The 14,876-nt window shown below is 45.2% G+C and overlaps 1 protein-coding gene across 6 annotated transcripts in view; it reads right to left on the bottom strand.

Annotated features, from left to right (window-relative positions):
* The window catches only part of RGS6 (regulator of G protein signaling 6), a 516,863-nt gene that overhangs the window by 103,598 nt on the left and 398,389 nt on the right, over positions 1 to 14,876 (bottom strand). For all 6 annotated transcript variants that reach the window (XM_054028464.1, XM_054028466.1, XM_054028465.1 and 3 more), the window contains 3 exons: positions 6,575 to 6,625; positions 5,212 to 5,318; positions 1,021 to 1,072 (listed from right to left, as the gene is read on the bottom strand). In XM_054028464.1, coding sequence (XP_053884439.1) covers positions 1,021 to 1,072; positions 5,212 to 5,318; positions 6,575 to 6,625 — 210 coding nt within the window. The remainder of the gene's footprint in view (positions 1 to 1,020; positions 1,073 to 5,211; positions 5,319 to 6,574; positions 6,626 to 14,876) is intronic.

Below are 14,876 nucleotides of genomic sequence, written 5' to 3'. Positions count from 1 at the left end.
TGTATGTGAGGATTGCAAATGAGCTCTACACACGGTTATGGGCTTCCTGTTTACTCTACCAAATATTATTTCCAAAATCCACAATGATGAATGATTGTTGTCTGGGAGGTGGGTGGGTGGGTGGGAATAATTTTTTTTGTTATAAATTTGTCTTAGTTACTGAGAGCTCTTTTAAAGAAACATTTCCAGAAGCCCTTGTTTTATGAGCACACAGATGCATTCACTTCCTCTGCCAATGCCACAGTGGGATGGAATAACTGATTTTATCATGTAGCTATGAGAACAGTGTAGTTCTACAAGAGAGAGCAATAATGCACAGAGACAGCTAAAGAGGACAACACTGCTATATTTTCTTTATGCATTATTCCTGTCCTCAGCCACTCAGATGTTTAATATAGGGTACTGTGGTTTATTAGCTCATAAACCATTGTTATTCTTCTGTCACCAGTTATCATCTGGTAATTTAAATGTATTTTCCCTTTTCATGTTTTTTAATGCCATGTATCAGAAAAGCTTAATTTTTGTTTGACTAATGGTATGTTATTGTTGGTTAGATAACTGTTTATTGAGCATCCAGTTCAGTGCCCAAACAGGATTAACACTTATTGACTAACAGTTCAAATTCAGCTACAGATCAGAGAGTATTCCACCACAGAAGCAATCTTTATGCTACTAGACCCTACTAATTCTTACAAGGAGATACTTATACCTTCACATTGACTATAATCTTACACCCTAAGTAGTCCTGTTAAAATCAATAGGACTATTTGAGAAGAAAGGTGCTACTCAATGGGTGAAATCCTGGCCCCATTGAAATTAATGGCAAACCCCCATTGCCTTCAATAGAGCTGGGATTTCACCTAATGTAAGGATGGCATTTAATATGGTCCTTAGCTGGAGTTGAAGAGGAAACTCCAAGCATGAAATGTTGTAGACCACCAATAAATAATTTCTACAGGGCAACAGAGTTAATTCTGACACTTTCAACAGGAATTTTCAAAAACTAGAATATTTTCTCACCATAGTCTGTATTTTCTGGTTCCCAGCAGTTTGAAGGCCAAAAGTATGGGGCCTGAAAAACAGCACATCATATTTTAACAATTACATTTAAGCTTAAAACAACAACAAACCTTAATGCAACTGAAAATTATAAATATGATGATGCCCTTGACAGCCTAAATTCCAAACCCTGTTCTTATGGAGTCAATGAAAATACTGCAATTGACTTCAGTGGACACAGGACTGGGCCATCAGTAGGGTATCGGCAAACTTTCTCTGCACTCAGTGCCTAGGGATAGATGAAGAGACCAATACACAGATTCAGGGTTCCTAATATTCAGTTATCTTTAAACACCCCCACCCCTACATTTGAGTATCGGCTTGTTTGCCCATCCCCCGGCAACTTTCCTCACTCCAAAAGAACCTGCTTTTACCTTGAGCCATCTTTAAGGAGTGTGAGAACATTCCTGTGGCCTTTTTACACGTTGTACATATCATTGGGTTTTGAGCACTGTTAATGTGCTTGGCACTGTACAAAACAGAGGAAGATACAGTCTCCTGCCCCAATTTACATTCTAAATTAATCGGACAATACAATTCAGATTAAGAATGGGAAAATCAGTTTTGCCAAATTTCAAAACCCAATCTAACATTGTAGTTTTGAAAGCAGGACCCAAACTAACATCACTGGTTTTCCATTCTGCTCAGGAGAGAACACTGTAACCACCCAGCTTAAACTTTCTGCTACAATTAGTTACAACAGTATTAACTACATGGAAGTTACATTGCAGTTTTAATGTGCATGAAAGAGTAACTTCTCTGTAGCTACGTGAGTTACAGTGCACTATTATTATAAGTGCCAAAAGTGGGCATAGCACTGTGTATGCATGAAGAGGACATATCTTTGTGCCAAGGAGCAGTGAAAGGAACTGTTAATGAGCACATGGAGGGGTCAAAAAATATTTAGTCCAAATCCTACTGTGACATTATCTGATTAAAATATGACCATGCAAATCATTGTTGCTACCACTGTTACATAATTGCAACGAATCTTATACAAAGTATGATGCATGGTCAGAAAGGGTTAAATCCTGCAGAATAAATGACCCAGATCCAACCTTTAGAGACATGTTAGAAAAGTATGTGGATGGTAATGAGGGCCATTCCATGGTAGATACACTAGAACTTTAAAATGCAAACTTATATTGTGAGAAATTAGAAGTGATACTCATTGTATGTGTGTACTTATATCTTGTTAGAGGTCAATAACGTAGTCAAACAATCCCTGTCTATGCCGTATTCTGTTAATTCAGAGATCAAAAGGACATCTTAACATTTAAATGAACTGTAAACATAGTAATATCACTATATTAATCTCTCTTTGAAATGTATAGCAAATCACCTGCAAATAGTGGAAGAACAGGCAATTGCCTTATTTAATCCATGTAGCTAATTACCAGTGATGCTTAGGAAATAGATCTACTTCAAAGTCTCCATGATTGCCTATTGTTCGCCTAAGGACTCTGAGCTGTCAAAAGAAGGCCTAGAACTGTATAAAAATGTCTTGGGTCCTGATCCTTTTAATCTCAGATCTGCTTGATGCTTCATGCAGGGGAAACTTAAGTCCTAAGACTGAGATCTCCAGTCCTATCTGGATCACCCTGAATATGAACATTGGACTATAACCTATGGACTAATTCTGAAAGAACTATTTGCAATTACAAAGCTCACCATCTCTACTATGAATCTGATCTCAGAACTATACTCATGTCTGTATTTATACTGATCTTTTAACACTTTGTCTCTCTTTTCTTTTTTAATAAATTTTAGTTTAGTTAATAAGGATTGTCTGTAAGCATGTATTTGGGTAAGATCTGAAATATTCATTAATCTGGGAGGTAATGTGTCCGATCCTTTGGGATTGGTAGAACTTTCTTATATGATGAATAAGATTTTCAGTAATCCTCATCATAGTTGACTTGGGTGTCTGGGTGAAGGCCTGAGGCTGGGTTGATTTAAGGGAACTGTATTGTTGGCTTCTGGGTAACCAGTAAGGTATTATAGAAGCTGATTTGTGCTGGCTTGGTAAATCTAAGTATTGGAATATCCACCGGCTTTGGGGATTGTCTGCCCCATTCTTTGCAGTTCTCCCGCTCTGGGGCTGGGGTTTGGGGTTCAGGAGTGGGTGATGGGTGCAAACTGTGGGAGGGAGTTTGGGTGCAGCGGGGGGCTCCGAGCTGGGTCAGAATGTTGGGGTGCAGGAGAGGATACAGGGTTCTGGCTCTGGGAGGGGGCTCAGGACTGGGGCAGGGGGTTCAGGGTGCAGGAAGGGGTTCAGGATGCTGGCTCTGGGAGGGGTTCAGGGCTGCCTGGTGGGAGAGGTGCGAGATCCCACCAGGCAGCACTTATCTCGGGCAGATCCCATTCGGTGGTGCAGCAGGGCCAAGGCAGGCACCCTGCCTGCCCCGGCCCCAAGCCACTCCTGGAAGTGGCCAGCATGACCCTGCAGCCCGGGCACGTGGCTCCGCGTGCTGCCCCTCTCTGCAGGCACCACCCCCGCAGCTCCCATTGGCCACAGTTCCCCATTCCCGGCCAATAGGAGCTGTGGGGACAGTGCCTGCAGGCAGGAGCAGCGCAGAGACCCCTGCACTCCCACGCCAGGTTTTCAGGGTCGTGCTGGCCGCTTCCATGAGAGGTGCATGGCCAGAGCAGGCAGGGAGCCTGCCTTAGCCCTGCTGCGTCGCTGGACTTTTAGCGGCCGGAGATCATGATCAACAGGCAGAGGCTCCAGGATAGACCAGTTGGTCGCGATCTACCAGTTGGTGACCACTGTTTTAGAGCAAAAGACACAGAAGGAAAAAACAACATGATCTGGTGACAGTGCATATGTGGGATGAAAATGGGGAAAGGGAGTTAAACATGACCCTGATGTTGGAGCCTGGCTGACAGGGTGGAGGATAGGAGTTTTTGACAGCTGGCGATGACATCCTGCAAATTATCCTTTCTTGATATGTCTTTTAATGAGACCCAGTGGGAAAGTACAACTGTACAGGTGAGTTAATGACTATTTGGTAATTAATCTACACTTCTGCTTCTTAAGTGAAAACAACATGCAGCAGTAGGGCAGCGGGAGCTAGTGACAGCAGCAGCAGAAGCAGAGATGAAAGCCTTTTCAAAAAAAGCTAAACTAAGGGCAACACAGAAGGAAGGGAGGAGTTAGATGATGGAGAAGGCAACAGTAAACAGAAGAGAGAGGACAGGAAGACCAGTGGCCTAGTGGAAAGAGCCCTGGAACCTACTCCCAGCTCTGATGCGGGCTGCTGGTTAACCTGGGGCAGGTCACTTCACCTCCCTTAGCCTCAGCTTCCCTTCCGTAAAATGGGGATAATGATAACATTTTTGCAAAGTGCTTTGAACTCTGTGGTTGAAAAGCACTATAGAAAAGCCAGGTATTCAGGTATTATTAGCGTTACTATGGACCATATGATAGGTGGAAACAAATTCAGTTTGAAACTTTACACCACGAGCTCCACCTTTGATCTTTTCTGGTCATTTTCAATAATAGACAATCTGTAATAGAAAAGGAGTTTCTGGAGCCCAATCAGTGAATTAACAGGGAAGTCTTGGATCAGCAGATTTTAGGAAGGATGTGTAAAATAACTAGGTCCTGCAGTTAAACACGACACAGCTGGGAACAGAGTCAACATGGGGAAACTGAGGCATGGATAATTTAAATGATTTTTGCCAAGGTCACAGAGACTCTGTGGCAGAGCCAGAAATGGAACCCTGATCTCCTGACTTCCAAAACTATGCTTTAACTGAAAGATGATCCAACTAACCTAATATAAAACCGAGCATGGAACTGAATGCAGATTTCTAACACTTCAGTGTTTGCATGTGTTTGGATCTGGGTGTTGGTCCAGCCCATTACACATAGAAAACTAGCTACCAAATTCAGCCCCAGGTTCAGATTCTGAAAACGACTTACCTCAAGATTTGGGGTTTTGATTCAGAGGCATCAGATAAACATACTTTGGGACTGTAGAACAAATTTTCTTAAAGGGACTTCACTGGTACTTCATGGCTGTGCCCAAATGACCTCAATAAGTATAGCGATCTTTGCATTGTATGAACTTCAACAGCACTCAGTGTACAAGTAAACATTTCAGTGATAATAGAAGCAACAATGTAGGAAGCAGTGGGCTCACCTACCTGAAAACGATAGAAGGTCCCATCATCTTTCAGAGTAAGAACATGGTCTGAGATTGGAAAGATATAGCCCTGTGCTGCTATAAGACTTCCCATGTGTATTGCTTCCACTGTGAGAGGGAAAGAAAGAAAACAGTAGAAATCTGTCAGACAGATGTACACAAGGGCAGCATTTCTCAAACTGGGGTCTGCAAGGGTAGTCCAAGGGATCGGTGGGCCCTGCTGATCAACTCCTGTCCATCCCTCCCAGTGCCTCCTGCATGCCAGGGAACAGCTGTTCCCCGGTGTGCCGGAGGCACTGGGCGGGATGGACAGGAGGGGAGATGGGGGTAGAAGAGGGAGGGGGCAAAAAGAGACAGGGAAGAGGAGGGGCAAGAGTGGAGCGGGGGCAGGAAGAGGTGGGGCAGGGGTGGGGCCTTGGGGGAAGGGGTGGAGTGGGGGTGGGGCTTGGGTCTGAGCAGGGGTCTTGGGGGTCTGCAGCAAAATTTAAAATCAAAATGGGGGTCCTCAGGTTACTAAAGTTTCAGAACCGCTGCACTAGGGAATCCATTGCTTTCAGCAGATCTCATGGTGGCTCAGAGTCAGACCTGGTGTACCCCTCAGTTCTCCAACCAAATTATACAAAAGTGAAAACCAACCTTATAGTATTGGTCGACTCTACTAAAAATGTTAACCTGATGATTTTAATGTCCCCACTGATGCTTACAGGGTGTCACACTGCTCTACATTGTGAAATTCAATTCAAAGCACACTGTACATTACCATTAACAAGAAACCCATTCCAACAGTGAATCCCTTCATTTCTCTAAATTATACAAACAGCTGGAATGATATACTGCTAACAGCATCTTTATTAATATGGCAACAAATTTCAAAAGGGAGCAAAGGGCTTTACTCAGAGAGAAATGCACTAAGGCAGAGGGATGCTGTTCTGCAACTTTTGACAGCACAGGTGGCAACTTCAGTTCCCTCTCAAGCAAGCTGCACATCAGGGGATAGCTCCCCAGCTGATATAAACTGTCAAAGTTCCTTGACTTCAGAGTTATGCAAGTTTACACAAGTTGAGGATCTGCCCATAGGTGTACCGTCAGGGCCCCAGGCCTTTTCACCTAGGTAAATGTTTAACAAATGGCTTGAAAGTATTATATAGGATTCTGGCGTTAGCGGGACAAGGTTCTACAATTCACTGATATGCTGAGGGACAGCAACTATGATTCATATCCCTTTCTTTCCCACTTCTCTCCTGATGACTACAACCTCATTGCTTTATCAGCCCTAGACTCAGTGACAGACAGGTACCTAATATCTAATGCCACACACACACACACACTACTGGTAGATTCTTCACTTTCAACAGTCATATTACCTGGGTCCTCGATGCTGAGGTTCTTCATGAGCCACTGCACAATGTCAGTACCTGCAAAGACAGAAATGCGCTACACATGTAAGACCACAGATGTTTGGAAGCTGTGGAGAGACACCATGTTTAAACAAGAAGAAAAGATACAGAAATTCAGGTCAATGCATTTCCTTTCTTATTCCCACTGTAGGCTTGAAGACTCTTTACCTGTGTGATACTATTGCGCATTTATTTATTTAGAGTTATAAACACGCAATGGTGCCTCATATGACAGGCATCTCGATATAGTTTAAATTACACAGCATGTGAATGCCACAGAATCTACTCTCCGCACAAGGAGTTAGGCTTGTGAAAGCCCCTATATCTCAAAGAAAGAAAAGACCTCATTGCTCATTACTAACGGTAGTGAGGTGGTGTGGGTCCCTAATGCCCCAGAGAGACACGAGCCCCTCTGGACACCAGAGTGGGTGGAGCCAGGGAGCTCTTAGCCCACCCCCCAGAGGGTCAGGCGTGGCACAGGAAGTATAAATCAATCATAGAATATCAGGGTTGGAAGGGCCCTCAGGAGGTCATCTAGTCCAACCCCATGCTCAAAGCAGGATCAATTCCCAACTAAATCATCCCAGCCAGGGCTTTGTCAAGCCTGACCTTAAAAACCTCTAAGGAAAGAGATTCCACCACCTCCCTAGGTAACCCATTCCAGTGCTTCACCACCCTCCCAGTGAAAAAGTTTTTCCTAATATCCAACCTAAACCTCCCCAACTGCAACTTGAGACCATTACTCCTTGTTCTGTCATCAGGTACCACTGAGAACAGTCTAGATCCATCCTCTTTGGAACCCCCTTTCAGGTAGTTGAAAGCAGCTATCAAATCCCCCCTCATTCTTCTCTTCTGCGGACTAAACAATCCCAGTTCCCTCAGCCTCTCCTCATAAGTCATGTGCTCCAGCCCCCTACTCATTTTTGTTGCCCTCTGCTGGACTCTTTCCAATTTTTCCACATTCTTCTTGTAGTGTGGGGCCCAAAACTGGACACAGTACTTCAGATGAGGCCTCACCAACGTCGAATAGAGGGGAATGATCATGTCCCTCGATCTGCTGGCAATGCCTCTACTTATACAGCTCAAAATGTCATTAGCTTTCTTGGCAACAAGGGCACACTGTTGACTCATATCCAGCTTCTCATCCACTGTAACCCCTAGGTCCTTTTCTGTAGAACTGCTGCCTAGCCATTCGGTCCCTAATCTGTAGCAATGCATGGGATTCTTCCGTCCTAAGTGCAGGACTCTACACTTGTCCTTGTTGAACCTCATCAGGTTTTTTTTTGGCCCAATCCTCTAATTTGTCTAGGTCCCTCTGTATCTGATCCCTACCCTCCAGCATATCTACCACACCTCCCAGTTTAGTGTCATCTGCAAACTTGCAGAGAGTGCAGTCCACGCCATCCTCCAGATCATTAATGAAGATAATGAACAAAACCGTCCCCAGGACCAACCCTTGGGGCACTCCGCTTGATACGAGCTGCCAGCTAGACATGAAGCCATTGATCACTACCCGTTGAGCCTGACGATCTAGCCAGCTTTCTATCCACATTATAGTCCATTCATCCAGCCCATACTTCTTTAACTTGGCGGCAAGAATACTGTGGGAGACCGTATCAAAAGCTTTGCTAAAGTCAAGGAATAACACATCCACTGCTTTCCCGTCATCCACAGACCCAGTTATCTCCTCATAGAAGGCAATTAGGTTAGTCAGGCATGACTTGCCCTTGGTGAATCTATGCTGACTGTTCCTGATCACTTTCCTCTCCTCTAAGTGCTTCAGAATAGATTCCTTGAGGACCTGCTCCATGATTTTTCCAGGGACTGAGGTGAGGCTGACTGACCTGTAGTTCCCCGGATCCTCCTTCTTCCCTTTTTTAAAGATGGACACTACATTAGCCTTTTTCCAGTCATCCGGGACCTCCCCCGATCGCCATGAGTTTTCAAAGATAATGGTCAATCACATCCGCCAACTCCTTTAGCACCCTCGGATGCAGCGCATCCGGCCTCATGGATTTGTGCTCATCTAGCTTTTCTAAATAGTCCCAAAGCACTTCTTTATCCACAGTGGGCTGGTCACCTTCTCCCCATGCTGTGCTGCCCAGTGCAGCAGTCTGGGAGCTGATCTTGTTCGTGAAGACAGAGGCAAAAAAAGCATTGAGTACATTAGCTTTTTCCACATCCTCTGTCACTAGGTTGCCTCCCTCATTCAGTAAGGGGCCCACACTTCCCTTGACTTTCTTCTTGTTGCTAACATACTTGAAGAAACCCTTCTTGTATAAAGGCCCGGCCCCAGAGCTCACTGAGGGAGCAGTCACCGGGGAGACCAGATGCCTCTGGCCTACCTCCCAGTTGGAAAGCCCCAGCGACCTGTGGTGGACCCAAGGGCTGGCCAGGCCTGCCCCAGGCCAGCTACCCAGAGGAGTTGCCGAGCCTGCCCAGTGCCAGCAATCCCAAGGAACCCATGGTGCTGGACCCTGCTGAGGACACTGCCCCGACCCAGGTACCTCGAAAGGTGGAGTCCGGAAGTAGCCCAGAAACAGCCGACACTAGTCTGGCTGTGACATTGCCAGAACCCATGTCAGTGTGTTGCAGCCAGGATCCCCACTGACACAACAGCGGGTGTTCTGCTGCTGCTGCTAGGGCCCTGGACTGGCAGTGGAGTGGGAGGGCCTGCGTCCCCCGTCACCCAACTTGTGGGTGGCAGTCTCCCCCTCTCCCAGGCCTTCAGACCCGGGGCTTGGGCTCACTGTTGATAAACTGTTGTTGCTTAGCCCCTGCCTGAGGGCCTAAGCACCTGACTCAAATTGCCCCACCCTGACCTAGGGCCTGGGCTGACGACTACCTGTGTTGTTTCTGCCCTCACAAAGGCGTGGAGGAAGACTCCTGTAGCCGGACTAATTCCCTGCTAGACCTCTTCCCAAACTTAGTTTGGGGAGTCCCCGCCACCCCAGATTGAGGGGTCCCCGCCACCCCAGATTGAGACCAGCCTCGGCTAACCTCTCTACACTAACACTTTCACCCATAACTGTCAGAGGTGATTCCTAGGCTAGAGCAGCAGAACAGAGCAGCTAGTCAAAGACCAGGGGGTGGGGAAATCATCCTAGTTCACATCAGTCACATAAGTAATGTCTTGAGGAAAGAAGTGAGACAATGTGTGCCAGGGGGTGAGGAGCTCTTTTTGAATGTGTTGTTTGCTAATGAGATCACTGGAGGTTTGTGGAGGCTAGGGAGGAGAGGATGGGTCTGGGCTTTTCAGCTCTAGTCAGGTACAACAAATGCAGTTCTCTTGTAAGAGGTGTAAGACCTTTAGAATTGATTCCCTACATGCACATGGCCACTCTGCTGCCTGCATGAAACACATGGGAGCAGAAAATGTGTCACTGTTCATAAGCAGATGCTATTACTGATCAGTAAAATGTAACACAATGGGATACAAAATTTTGCCACCTTGTTTAAACCATGTACTGAGCTAACCATGATGTAGGCTATGTCTCGAGTAGGCATCCAAATCCCCTAGCCAGCTTTGTAAAACACAGCCAATGAGAGTTGTCCAAAGTCACACAGCAAGTCAGTGGCAATTTAGCAAGTCCATACTGGAGCCAAAGTGGGGGAATCCCACCTTCCAATACAATGCACTGATTTCACATCACTCTGGATATTGACACAACAGCAGGGCCGGCTCTAGGCACCAGCAAAACAAGCTGGTGCTTGGGGCGGCACATTTTTAGGGGCGCATTGGCCGGCGCCAGAATGCCGCCCCTAAAAATGTGCCCCGGCCGCCCTAGCTCACCTCCACTGCTGCTGCCACGGCGGGCGAATCAGCTGTTTTGCGCGCTGCGGCGGCTCGGGGTCTCCCCCTCCCTCCCAGGCTCTCAAACCTGGGTGGGGGGGAGACTCCAAGTGGCCACGGCGTGGGCGCCACTTCTCCCCCTCCCTCCCTCCTAGGCTTGAGAGCCTGGGGGGAGGAGGCAGGGCTGGGGATTTGGGGAAGGGGCGGAGTTTAGGTGGGGCTGGGGGTGGGGTAATTAAAGAACGGGGTGGGGGGCGGCCAAAATTGTTTTTGCTTTGGGAGGCAAAAATCCTAAAGCTGGCCCTGCACAACAGCAAGACTTCTTCAATGCATATTCAGTTTAACTAGAAAGATTTATACCCATGCACAATTTTTCAGTACTCACAATAATATATGGCATTATATGGTGCTTTATGAGCTCAGAGTGTTATACCCACAACAACTAATTACCATGGGGTTCAGACTGCCTAAACCAAACCAGAGGAATTATCCCTTGCATGGAGCACATCTTGTGAGTTCAGATTAAGGATCACAGAAATGATTCACAACATTCTAATATGCCAGAACAATGAAAGAGAAGGACAGGGAGATTAGTCAGTACTTTGCAGATTGAAGGGCAAACTCAGGGTTGATGTATGAAAGTGCCAGTCTGACTTGAATGGCACTGCACCCACTTATACCAGACTCGGCCAAAGACAAAGAGAGCTGGAATAGGTGAGAAAGGGTTTAAAAACAGAATTATGTTGATGAACTGATATTAAACTAGGTTAGAGATTTCTGTACAGAAGTTGAGATTTTAAAGAGAGATTAGCATGAGCTACAAAGATTGGCTCTGCTTTTAAACTTCCCCAAAGTTCAGATGTGTTTAGATATAAGGTTCGGTTCAGGCCCATCCCTAATTTAAAATTCTAGATGGAGGGGAAATAATAATTTGTTCCTGCTGTATATTACTTCCATAGTCCATTCACTCAGTTCCTACATCAGCAGCCAATATGGGGGTATGGATGGGCTGGCTGGGGGATTCTGACCCCCAGCTCCGCCCCTTCTGTCCGAGGCCCGATCCCCGTACCGGTAAGTGCTTAATGTTACTTTCACCCCTGGCTGCCAGACTCATTTTCCCTCTGACTCCATTTTTGCCTTGATTAGACATGTTATGCTGTCACAGCTAAAAACAATATGTTCAGCTTGATATATTTTTTAATTATGGAAAAAAAGTTAAAAATCATGACACAAATGAACCCCCCCAATACATAATCCATATTGTATTGATCAGCACATAAGGAGCAACATGTGGAAGAAAGCACAGATCCCAGAGTTTGTTTTGTCTGCAAAAAAGAGTGATGGTCCCATGAAAAACTTCCGAAAAGGTATCATTTTGAAACTCTTATTCTTTTTTCTCAACCCAATTTTCATTGATGCACCCTGAAAAATTCAAATAGTGTGGAAAGTTTATTTGCTGTTTTATTTTTTTGTTTTTTTATTGTGATTCTTACAAATTACAGGTTTACAGCTCCTATTTTCAACCTTACTGACGGAACTGTGAGCAGCCACGCAAGAATAGAATGCCATTTTGTCAGCCCTCTGATACTACACTGTATAAGTAGGAACTGAAAGCATAACCCAAAAATAAATCCAAAACCATCACTTGAAATCATGGATCTTAATTTGTCTTGGTTTAAAAAAAAAAAAAAAAAGTAATTTCTGAGTGTTGCCAAGAGACTGGAGGATTTTATGGCCATTCTCCAGCTTTCCTCAGGCAGGCTTATCTCTGCAAAGCCAGGGCAGTTAAGAGAAAGTAAGTTGGATTCTGGTCCTAATTTTGTATTGCCTTTACCCACTTCAGCAAAATGCCACCCACTTGCATCAATCAGTGGTGGAACTTGATACCGTCAGCAGTGAAAGGGGAACAATCCCAGTAGCAAGGGAGAGAGACGCTCGCCAAAGGCCAATAGGTATCTCCTCATGGGAGTCTCTGGCACCCATTGGCCAGCTGGAGGACAGAGGGGCTGATTAGCCAGCATTCCTCTGCTCCCAGGATATAGCCCAGCGCAGGGGCCGTGTGGAGCCTCTTTCAGCTCTGTTCTAGCAGCCCACCATACCCACCCAAACAAGGAGTGGGAACTCAGCCTGACAGATGCTGCAGCTCTAGCCAATCTAGCCAAGGGGTCAGGAAGGATTTTTTTCTCCCATAGGCCAATTGGCAGAAGACCAGGGTGTTTTTTGCCTTCCTCGCAGCACCTGCAAGCCACAGTGGGTTGAGTAGGAATGCACCTAGTACCTGACTGAGGTACAGGGGTGGAGCTGTTTATTTGTCACAACTTGCAGCCGGTTTCCAGTGCGGCTAAGAGAATAAAATGAACAGTTCTCAGAGGGAAAAGACCTGGGATTTTGGTGCTGGGCTTTGGGCTCATGCTGGACCCTCTGTCCACCTCATGGTGGGGCGGGTGCAAGGACTTAGAGAGCTGAGTCCTATGGAGTAGACTGAGGAGTGCCTACCCCATGTTATGGGTTATATGGTAAGGAGCCTTGGTACCCCTGCCCTGGAACCAATTAAATACCTGGTATAGGAGAGTATGTGTGATGGGCAAGTAGCGCCCCTAGCCTGTGTTAACGATTAATAAAAGTTGCAGCCTGCCGCTTAATTCCATGCATGTGTCTTTTCTCATTTTGCCACTGAGTCCACATCAGGCACTTACCTATGTGTTTAAAGTTAAGCATGTGCTTAAGTGACTTGCTGAAATGGGACATTGCTGGCACATAAGAACATAACATAAGAACGGCCGTACCGGGTCAGACCAAAGGTCCATCTAGCCCAGTATCCTGTCTACCGACAGTGGCCAATGCCAGGTGCCCCAGAGGGAGTGGACCAACAGGCAATGATCAAGTGATCTCTCATCTGCCATCCATCTCCATCCTCTGACAAACAGGCTAGGGACACCATTCCTTACCCATCCTGGCTAATAGCCATTAATGGATTTAACCACCATGAATTTATCCAGTTCTCTTTTAAATGCTGTTATAGTCCTAGCTTTCACAACCTCCTCAGGTAAGGAGTTCCACAAGTTGACTGTGCGCTGCGTGAAGAAGAACTTCCTTGTATTTGTTATAAATCTGCTGCCTATTAATTTCATTTGGTGACCCCTAGTTCTTGTATTATGGGAATAAGTAAATAACTTTTCCTTATCCACTTTCTCCACATCACTCATGATTTTATATACCTCTATCATATCCCCCCTTAGTCTCCTCTTTTCCAAGCTGAAGACTCCTAGTCTCTTTAATCTCTCCTCATATGGGACCCGTTCCAAACCCCTAATCATTTTAGTTGCCCTTTTCTGAACCTTTTCTAGTGCCAGTATATCTTTTTTTAGATGAGGAGACCACATCTGTACGCAGTATTCGAGATGTGGGCGTACCATCGATTTATATAAGGGCAATAATATATTCTCAGTCTTATTCTCTATCCCCTTTTTAATGATCCCTAACATCCTGTTTGCTTTTTTTGACCGCCTCTGCACACTGCGTGCACATCTTCAGAGAACTATCCACGATGACTCCAAGATCTTTTTCCTGACTCGTTGTAGCTAAATTAGCCCCCATCATATTGTATATATAATTGGGGTTATTTTTTCCAATGTGCATTACTTTACATTTATCCACATTAAATTTCATTTGCCATTTTGTTGCCCAATCACTTAGTTTTGTGAGATCTTTTTGAAGTTCATCACAGTCTGCTTTGGTCTTAACTATCTTGAGCAGTTTAGTATCATCTGCAAACTTTGCCACCTCACTGTTTACCCCTTTCTCCAGATCATTTATAAATAAGTTGATTAGGATTGGTCCGAGGACTGACCCTTGGGGAACACCACTAGTTACCCCTCTCCATTCTGAGAAATTACCATTAATTCCTAGCCTTTGTTCCCGGTCTTTTAACCAGTTCTCAATCCATGAAAGGACCTTCCCTTTTATCCCATGACAACTTACTTTACCCCTTTGGTGAGGGACCTTGTCAAAGGCTTTCTGGAAATCTAAGTACACTATGTCCACTGGATCCCCCTTGTCCACATGTTTGTTGACCCCCTCAAAGAACTCTAATAGATTAGTAAGACACGATTTCCCTTTACAGAAACCATGTTGACTATTGCTCAACAGTTTATGTTTTTCTATGTGTCTGACAATTTTATTCTTTACTATTGTTTTGACTAATTTGCTTGGTACCGACGTTAGACTTACCGGTCTGTAATTGCCGGGATCACCTCTAGAGCCCTTTTTAAATATTGGCGTTACATTAGCTAACTTCCAGTCATTGGGTACAGAAGCCGATTTAAAGGACAGGTTACAAACCTTAGTTAATAGTTCAGCGACTTCACATTTGAGTTCTTTCAGAACTCTTGGTGAATGCCATCTGGTCCCGGTGACTTGTTACTGTTAAGTTTATCAATTAATTCCAAAACCTCCTCTAGTGACACTTCAATCTGT

The sequence above is a fragment of the Malaclemys terrapin genome, chromosome 4 (assembly GCF_027887155.1).
Source record: "Malaclemys terrapin pileata isolate rMalTer1 chromosome 4, rMalTer1.hap1, whole genome shotgun sequence".
NCBI lineage: Eukaryota > Metazoa > Chordata > Testudines > Emydidae > Malaclemys > Malaclemys terrapin.
Note: the sequence above shows the minus strand (reverse complement) of the source record. Positions and strands in the feature narration are given on the sequence as shown.